The 10,085-nt window shown below is 37.9% G+C and overlaps 2 protein-coding genes across 2 annotated transcripts; both read right to left on the bottom strand.

Moving 5' to 3' along the window:
• Window positions 1-3,283: 3,283 nt before the first annotated feature.
• LOC109220534 lies at window positions 3,284-3,742 on the bottom strand. The gene is made up of 2 exons (XM_019384995.1): window positions 3,569-3,742; window positions 3,284-3,493 (listed from the first exon to the last, which is right to left on the bottom strand). Exons 1-2 carry the CDS (start codon window positions 3,740-3,742, stop codon window positions 3,284-3,286), a joined length of 384 nt encoding a protein of 127 aa, XP_019240540.1.
• A 1,460-nt stretch (window positions 3,743-5,202) lies between these two features.
• Window positions 5,203-6,208, bottom strand: LOC109220535 (ethylene-responsive transcription factor ERF106-like). The gene has a single exon (XM_019384996.1). The coding sequence runs from the start codon at window positions 6,148-6,150 to the stop codon at window positions 5,572-5,574; it is 579 nt and encodes a 192-aa protein (XP_019240541.1). The 5' UTR covers window positions 6,151-6,208; the 3' UTR covers window positions 5,203-5,571.
• Window positions 6,209-10,085: the final 3,877 nt, after the last annotated feature.

Raw genomic sequence — 10,085 nt, 5'->3', positions numbered from 1 at the left:
CGACGTCGGAAATGGCCAAGTAGACGAGGAGGCGTTCTCCGGGTTCTGCCTTAGCGAGCAACGGTGGCGAAGACAAGTAGGCGTTTAGTTCTTTTAAGGCGTTGACGCACTCGAAATTCCATTGGAGTCCGTTGTCTTTTTTGAGTACGCCAAAAAATTTGTGGCCCCTATCGGAGGACCGCGAGATGAATCTTGACAGGGCGGCTATCCGGTCGGTCAGCTTTTGTACTTGCTTTCTGCTGGTTAGATTTTATGGGATTCCTTCTATGGCCTTTGTTTGGTCGGGATTGACCTTGATGCCTCGTTGTGATACCAAGAAGCCGGGGAATTTTCCAGATGTCACGCCGAAAGCACATTTTTCAGGATTTAATTTCATGTCGTACCTTCTGAGTATGTCGAATTCTTCCTTCAGGTGGTCGATATGGTCTTCCTTTCTCTTTGACTTGGCCAACATGTCGTCTATATATACTTTCATGATCTTGCCGAGTTGATCTTTGAACATTTTGGTCACCAGCCTCTGGTACGTTGCTGCCGCATTTTTTAACCAGAACTGCATCACTCTGTAGCAGTACGTCCCCTGATGGGTGATGAAGGTAGTTTTTTCCTGGTCCTCCTCCTCCATTAGGATTTGGTTGTAGCCTGAGTAGGCATCCAAGAAACTCATCAGTTCTTCTTTCGTTTCTTCGGTCTTTCCTAGATTCCATTTGGATCGAGGTCAGACGTTGAGTAGGTCCGTTGAGATCATTCTCGTCGGCTCTCACCTCGGTGCAATAGGCGTTATGTATTTCTTCTCACGTGGTGGGAGGGTACTTCATTAGTCTACTCAATAGTTTTTTGGTTGCCCTCGACCCGCTCCTATTCAGCCCGTTTTGGAAAGCTGCCACTGCCATCCCTTCTGATACGTTTGGAAGGGTCATTCTCACTCTGTTGAACCGGGCGAGGAAATCCCTGAGCCATTTGCCAGGTGACTGTCTGATGGTGAATATGTCATTCACCCTGGCTTCCGCTTTCTTGGCCCCTACATGTGCGGTGACGAATTTGTTGGCCATTTCTTCAAATGTCTGTACGGACTGTGAGGGCTGTTGCGAGTACCATGTTAATGCTCCCCCGATTAGGGTTTCACCAAACTTTTTCAGCAATATAGATGGCACTTGCTCTTTAGCGAGGTCGTTTCCTTTCACTGCGGTGACGTAGTGGATGATGTGATCCTCAGGGTCTGTCGTGCCGTCATATATTTTCAAGTATAGCAGCATTTTGAAAGTTTTTGGTATAGCATGTGGCGTGGCCTCGTCACTATACGGTTGTTCCAAAAACCGGCCGGCGTCCCGCTTTGGTAAGAGTTTTGGGGTTCCTAGTATCTTATCTACCCTTTCTTGATGCTCTCTCATTTGGTCGAGTGAGTGCTTTGTTCTTGTTCTCCATCTCCTCCATCTTTCTAAGGATGGCAGCGAGGGCGTCGTTACGTACATCATTAACAGAGTGAGTGATACCTGTCGAGGGAGGTTGGGTGTGTTGCTCATAGGTTGTTGTGGCGATATCGACTCGCACACCCTCTCTGCTCACCCTCTAAGCGGGTTTGTCGAGTATACTGTTCAACATATTTGTTAGCCATGCCTCTAGTAACTTTTTTACAGCTGGTAGTGCTTCTTCCGTAGTGGATGTAGAGGCTCCCTTCCTATGAGAAGCGGTAACGCTGCCGTGGGGGGGGGGGGAGTCACTTCGCCTAGGTGAGGCATTTGGTGTCACGTTCTCCTCGTCCTCTCCGTGAGTTTCATTGATGGTGTTTTAGGAGATTAGTAGTAAGGCCTACCACTGCTTTTTAGTCTTTCTTCTCCATTTCTTGCCATGCTAGATTATGCAAGTAGGGGAAAGAAAGTCCTATATTTTGCTATTAGTACGTTTATGTAGATCTACAAAGACTATGATTTTGACTAGAAAGTCCCCACAGACTGTGCCAATTTATTTGACCAAAAAGTATAGTAGTCTTTGTTAAACTAATTAAAAGATAACTGAGGTTAAAGGTGAATCCTAGTCAAGCATAATAATTCTTAGATCTAGCTTAGAGTTTAAGTGATATCGTTTACCTAGTGCTCGGAGTCGTATATTCAATCATTAAATGCGCACTTTAGAGAATAAATGAAGAATGAGTGATGAGCAATAAATATAAGAAATGGCACTAAATGTAAATAAGAAGAACAATTCACCCAAATATCAAATGATGTGGAAGATTCTTCCTTCTAACAGCGAAATATGGCAGTAAACAAGAATATGAGCAATGCTTTCTTGGATCATGTGAGTGAAAGGGAAGAATAAGTGATAAAATCAATCACTATGGAAAGGTGAACTTTGTATTTTCTCTCAAGGGTCAACTCCTTACAATAGTTTTCTCATAATCAATCTCACGTGCCCTTTATCTTCTCCCTCTCTTTCTATTTATATGAGATATTCTCTAAAAAACCCTAAAAAGTACAACAAGGGGAATATCTAGGAGAATATTCCTGTCACTAGTTCCAAGACTACACTAGCCGTTATTCCCATTCTTCGCTACCCGACCTCGACCTTACGGCTTGCTCAGCGACTGCTCGTTGTTGGGCTTTGGCCGACCTTGGCCTATCCGCCCAAATCGGAACACAACCTTTTCACTTAACGACCTTCCCACACCCAACTTCATCAGCAAGATTTTGACCCATACAGTTAGTAGGACAACTATTGCTGAGCACTTAACTGTCTCATTTTGCATAATTATTACTACTACCATTTTGAGGCTATTGTTCTTCAATAACATTTAAGTATTTTAGTTATACAGGTTATGATTTGAAGTAATTTTTGTGTAATTTTTAAATATATAAACTTTATTCTAAAAGTTTCATGATTGTTTATACTCCCTCTGTTTCATATTAGATGAGATACTTTCCTTTTTAGTCTGTGCCAAAACAAATGACACATTTCTAAATTTGGAAATAATTAAACTTTAAACTCTTTCATTTTACCCATTTACCCTTAATGAGAAGCTTTTATAGCCACACAATTGTCATGGCCCCACAAACTTTTTACCCCTTAAGCTTTAAGACCACAAGTTTCAAAAGTCTTCTTCTTTTTTCTTAAACTCTGTGCCGAGTCAAACTACCTCATCTAATATGAAACGGAGGGAGTATAATTTAACTATCGCACTTTGAATTTCATCATTTCTATTTGTTTCGAACAGAGAGATTATCTAGCAAGATATTCGGAGTCTGATGTAACTTTTTTTTTTTGCTAAGAAGGCTTTTATATTAAAACATAACTAGTGCAGTACAAGGTTTGGAGCTGAACGTAGAGTTACAGTTCCTATTACATCATTAGCTAAAAGTGGTAAAGCACAAGAAGGTGGTGCATCAAAAAGGATAACATCAGTAGATTGGAAATATTTGGTTGTCTTCCCATGCTTGGCTAGTACATCGACCACAGTATTGCCTTCCCTAAATGTGTGTTGTAGCTGAATCACCTGGAGATCCTGGAGCATCGACCTGCATGCAAAAATGATATGTGAGTATTTTAGTGGGGTGGTATTTAGGATGTGAATGAGTACCTGAGAGTCCGTTTTCACTTGTAAGGATCGTAAATTGTGATGATGGGCGAGTTGTAGCCCATGGTATAGGGCAAGCAGTTCAGCGTGAAGAACATCTTTGTGGCTCAATGGTTTAGTAAAACCATATACCCAAGCACCAGAGGCATTATGAAAAACTCCAGCAGCACCCCCCATGTGGTTATGTTGATCAAAAGCCCCGTCAATATTTAACTTATAGAAGCCTTGGGGCGGGGGCTGCCATTNTATGGAAGTGCAGGTATGATCTTGTGTTTTGGATTCACTGAGGTAGTGAGGTAATAATATTGGGCTGCCTGGTTGTATACATTAAGTGGATTAACATTAGCAGTTGCGTTATTGAAGATTTTATTATTATGATTGGTCCAAATATGCCAAAAAGCAGTGGGAACTAGAATATAAGATGGAATTGTATTAGTATTAGTGGGGGTGGGCATGCAGAGTTGTTTGATTCAATTGAGAGTGATTTGTGGTGACAGTGGAAGGTTGAGATACTGCCATATGTCATATACCGTGGCGCAATTAAAAAATATATGAAGAATATCTTCAGGCTCTTGGCGGCATACTGGACAGGTGGGATCATTGGTAAGATTTCGATTTAAAAGAAACGTAAAGGTTGGTAATTTGTGTTGCAGCATGAGCCAAAGAAAATGCTTAATTTGCTTGGCGTTTAAGATGTTTTTAGCTATTAGAATTATGAATTATGAGTACTTTTTTGTGTCATTTTTAAATATATAGATCCTATTTTAAGAAATTCAAGAATAAATGTCAGATTTTCACGAAAGTTAGATACTTTTACGATCACACTTTAGATTTCGTCATTCTACTTTTTGGGTCAATTTAAACTTGAAAATTGTGGCATATCTTTTTTGAAAATTCAAAATTTGTGCTACAACAAATCAATAATCTTTTTTAGCCATCTCATAGTAATATGCTTTTTTCATTACTGCCCTTTGTTCCAATGGAAAAATTATAACTGAAAATGTTTACAGTTACATAATACCTTCTTGGGAAAACATTGTATAATGTACACTTGTATTTAATCGGAGGTCCTCGAAGGGATTGTAATTAGAGTTATACATGAGCCGGGTTGATTCACTTTTATCGAATCTAAACCAAATCAACTATATCGGTTTTGGTTGGTTCAATTTTGTCGGTTTTTTTGGATTTTCGAGTTCTTTTTGTTACATGAATATTATTCAATCTTACTTTGCAGAGTTATACATCATGTTTTGATAAGTGAGTGTATGTTCAGAAAAAATTAACAAGCATATGATCTATTAAATATTCTTATAGGAGAACTTTTTTAGTAACACATGATATTTTTATTTTCTTAGTCTAAAAATAATTTTTCGTTGATGTACGCTTTCAAGCTTATCCAAGTTAATTAAATACAAATATCAATATGAGACCTAAATAATGATATGTTCTATTTAATTTTAAAAATTACCAATAAACTACTATATTTCAAATTCGAAAAAGATAGAAGAGTTTAACAGATCTTGATATAAGAATACGGAAGAAGAAGGAGATAGATGCTTTTCGGTAACACTTGCTATGAAAGTTATAATACAAGTTAGAATCAGCCATTATTTAAAGTAAATAAAATAGATGCACTTTATAATTTTATTAAATATTACATCCATGAGAGTATCATAATATTTTAAAGAAAATTCTATATGAATATAACGGATTGGTTCGGATTCTCTTAACTCAATAACAAACCAAACCTAATCGATTTTGTCTGATGTGATTTATCGGTTCGATTTGAATCCTCCTAATTATAACGTACACTTGTACAAGGAAAAAAAAACAAAGTAAAAAAAAAGAAGCTGAATAAAGGAAAAATCCGACAAAATATGAAAAAAAACAACAACTATATTTGGTTTGGTTTGGGTAAATTTTATTAATTTAATAACCATAATTGATTTAGTTTTATTTAATAAAAAACTCCTTTAAGCTTAATTATATACACCCTTACTTACGGCCTATCCTTTTCTCCTCTTCCGGCCAATGTTCGCCGGCGTACTTAAATTTCCGGCATCGAAAGGAAAATTCAAAATGGCTTTTCTTCCCCTCATCTTAAAAGCTGCACAATCATAAGCTTTCGCAGCGTCCACGTCGGTCTCGTAAGTTCCAAGCCAGACCCGGGAACCTTTTCGGGTCGGGTCTCTTATCTCCGCCGCATATTTCCCCCACGGTCGCCTCCTAACCCCTCTGTAATGCTTCTTCTTTCCATTCTCCACCACCGAAGACCCGTAACCCGAGCCGTCCACTTTTTTGTCCGTTCTGTTCAAACTTGAATCATCAAATATTCTTGTGTTGGAAACAACAGAAGTGGTAACCGATGTTGGGCTTCGAGTGATATTGGGCTTAGTCTCAAAAATAAGGTCAAAATTAAAATGGTTGGGTTTCTGATCAGAGGTTAAAATTACGGGCTGGAAACCGTCGGGAAGAGTAGAGAAACAGATGTCATGATCAAGGCTAAGGCTGTTGACGAAGGATTCTCCGAGGAGGTGTTGGCTTATCAGTTCCAACGTTAATTCCTCGTCTTCTGTCCTTGTCATGATCAATTTTTGTGAGTGCAGTTAAACAGAAAGCAAGAGAACATAAGAGTTAGTTATTGGAGATGGAGAAAGGAAGTGACTAGTGAGGTGGTATATATAGGAGTGTGTGACTTGGGGGTGCACGCAAAATGCAACTATTATAAAAAATAAAATAAAAAATTAAGTGATGGTGAGGGTGCATGCAAGATAGAAGCAGAAGAAAAAATATTTTTACAAATAAAATGCATGTCCAAACACAACTACAACATTCAAAAATTATTTAAAATACCTTTTTTTTTTAAGTTTCAACCAAATCTATGTCGAAACGCTAGCTAAGAATGAAAGAAAAAATTCTAAAATTTATGGTTTAAAATAAGTTATAGATATTTGTATAACTATAAATCATCTCGCCAAGAGTAAAATGAGACGTTTGAGATTAAATTGTTCTAAATATAAAAAGATATTATTCTTTTTGGGACTAACCAAATTGAGCAGTCCCAGCCCCAATTTAGGAATTAGCTAAAAATAATAATTAAAAAGTCATTAAATGTTATAAATAGAATTATATTTAAGGTGAATGTGTATATTTGGAGAGATTATAGGGTTTGTTACTGTGGCATAGTTACTTTTTTCCTATAAATAGAGGGGTTCTATTCTATTGTAATTGATCCCAAATCAATAAGAATTCTCTCTCCCTACTTTTCTCTGCAATACTCTTCTTCTTCTTTTATTGTTTCATAACACGTTATCAACACGAGACTCTAACCAATTGAGTAGAAGCTTTGGGATTGAGCATAATGAATGTCAATTGTTCCATGAACTTCCTTCATGATTAAATTCTGAATTTAAGGTAAGTATTTTACTTTATTTTTCTGTTTTAAATTCTTGACATTCTATAGTTTGATTTTAAATACAAGCAAAGACGATAAATTTTGATTGTAACTCTAATAGAGTTTGAAAGAAATTATAACCACCCAAAGTGATAAAATTTCTATGTCTTTCCATGATCAAAGTCATGTATGATCGTGAGCACAAGAAGTGAAACCTCGTCCCATTGAATTTGCTTCATTCTCATTTCCTTAAGAGAATGTGATAGCAATATATGATAAGTCCGAAAGAAGACAAAACTATTACCGTGAAGGTATCAATGGATGTAGACATGACAATAGACGAAAATATAATCGACATCATTGTGATAATGAGAATAATAAGGATTCTCAAAATAATCCTTCACTCTGTGAAAGTAATATTTGTAATCGATTTGACATGAGATTTTATAAAGCACATATAGATGATTATGGTCCATTCATGATGTGAATGTGACAACATATGATTTATGAATACATATTCATTCCTGGAAGAATATGAACGTGCTAGTGGTAGTGAATATAACACACTCACCTCTAGAAGGAGGTTTGAGATGATATAAGAAAATAATGTCATTATTATGGCATGAATGATCATTGGTCACGTACCTATTACACGCCAAAATATTTTGGTAATGTGATTATTAAAGAACAACATTAATGCAAGAAACATATCTTGCATATAATTTTGACCATAACCATAATGGTATAACTTTCTCTTTAAAAGAGATATTCACCATATGGATGTTGATGAATATGTGGTAGTACAAAATTAATTGAGAGCTCTGGAAGAGCCAATTATTACTATTTTGGAGGAACAAAATTGAGTTTCAATAAGGCATTATGTTGTAGTAAGTCCCAAAGAAACTCATTGAGTTTCTAAAGTATTCGCGAAAGCGGTTAGTTATATTGAGACTATAAATGAAGGAAAGATTTAATATCTTCTATTACTACAACTTGTAGTGGGGTAATATGTATGTGAAAAGTTATCCGCTTTATTCTCCAGTTTGTACTACACAAATAAAATAATACCACAATTGTCACGACCCATTTTCTATAATAGGTCATGATGGCGCCTAACACCGTTGTCAGGCCAGCCGATGCGGAATGTGATTAAGTTCTCATTTTACTTTAGCCAAAGACAGTTATACTAGATTTTCGAATTTAAAGATAAGACCAGTAAAGATCATAAAGTGCTAAAATAGCGATACAACCCCAAAATAAATGTCTACTACTGTGTGTGCCAGAACCTGGGGTGTCACAAGCTACGGGCGACTAGTAGAATATACACAAAAGAATAATACACTATCCTACTGTCTGAATCAGAATAGACAGAAACAAAAAGTACAAGAAAGGACTTCTTCGGCTGCGGATCGGCATGAAAGAGAAGCAACTCACCGTAGAAGTCCCCAAGCGTGCTCACTGATGCGCACCAGGATGATGTCCAGATCCACCTGCCTCAGATCCTGTACATTTAAGTACAGAAGCGTAGTATGAGTACATAAACCACATGTACTCAGTAAGTATCCCGTCTAATCTCAAAGAAGTAGAGACGAGAGGTCGACTTGATACTTACTAAGGTCAAGATAATATAATAATAAAGTGAGATATACAGCATGAAGAATTTCCAATAACACAAGTTTAAGAGAAGAGTCATATTCATGTTCTTGACATAATTAAACTACCAGTTTTCCCTTTTTCATATTAAACAAGTGATCATGTCATATCTAAATGTAAGCATATAAATCATGCACAATCATGCCGAGGTCGACGGCCCGCTCCAACAGAAAATAAATTGTGCACTGCCGAGGGTCGAGCGACACGAACCATAGATGCATCTATTCTCACCGAGGCGATCGGCCCGGTCCATAATCATCAAGAAAATATCAGGAAAGCACATAAGGCTCAATTACATACAAGGGAATTCCTACCAAGACTCAACAAACTCATAAGTTCACTTTTCATTTCCTCAAGTCTTTAGCAAATCATAAATGATCATATTGGCAATTTAAAACAAGAAATATTCCCCAATTAGACATGACGTGGGTCCTAAACTACCCGAACAATTATCATTATAGTAGCTACGCACGGACTCTCGTCACCTAGTACGTACGTAGCCCCCGCATTTAACAACAATTACTCATTTATAATCCTATGGGGACAATTCCCTCTTACAAGGTTAGAAAGGAGACTCACCTCGCTCCAAAGTGCACTTCCAATGTCCAAGAACGAGCCCAAGTCCTTAATTCGAAGCCGAACAATCCCAAACTAATCAAACAAAGTAAGAACTAGTAAATAAAGGCTTACAAGGTCGAACTCTAACTATTTAGGAAATTTTCTAACCATTAACACAAGTTTCCTAAATTCCGACCCCGGGCCCACGTGCCCGGATTCCGAGATTTTTCGAAGGAAGTTGTTCTCTATCACCTAAGGATCACAAATATATGATTTCTAGTTCATTACATGGTAAATTTTATGATAAATTCTTAGTTTTATTAAAACCCTAGGTCTAGCTCAAATTCTTGATTTTTACTAAATTTTTGGTGTTTAATCTACCTAATATACATGTATTTAAGCTAAGGATGAAGGGAAATTACTTACCTTACCAAGTTATGTGGAAACCCTCTCTTGGAAGAACCCAAATCGCCTAAGTGTAGAGTGAAAAATGAGAGAAATAAGTTTGAGTTCGTATTAAATGAACCCTTCTGCCCCCAGTTATTTTCGCATTTCCGGAAGTATTTCCGCTTCTGCGGCTTTTGGGATTTAGGGCTCGACCGCTTCTGCGGTTTACGGGCCGCATAGGCGGAACCGCTTCTGCAGTCCCTGGGCCGCTTTTGCGGTTTCCCCTGGCCTGCCCCTTCTCCGCTTCTGCGATCTAATGACCGCATCTGTGGTCCCGCTTCTGCGGTCCAAGAACCGCAGATGCGGTTATGACAGAAGCAGCAAGCTTCAGTCATTTTCCAAATTCTAACTTCACTCGAGCCTCGCTCGTTTGACGCTCGGGGCTCCCGTGCCCCGCCCGAACATACCGACAAGTTTGAAATCACGAGGCAGACCTACTCGAACCCTCGAAACACTCAAAACAACGCT

The sequence above is a fragment of the Nicotiana attenuata genome, unplaced genomic scaffold, assembly GCF_001879085.1.
Source record: "Nicotiana attenuata strain UT unplaced genomic scaffold, NIATTr2, whole genome shotgun sequence".
Classification (NCBI taxonomy): Eukaryota; Viridiplantae; Streptophyta; class Magnoliopsida; order Solanales; family Solanaceae; genus Nicotiana; species Nicotiana attenuata.
This window is presented reverse-complemented; position numbering and strand designations above follow the sequence as displayed.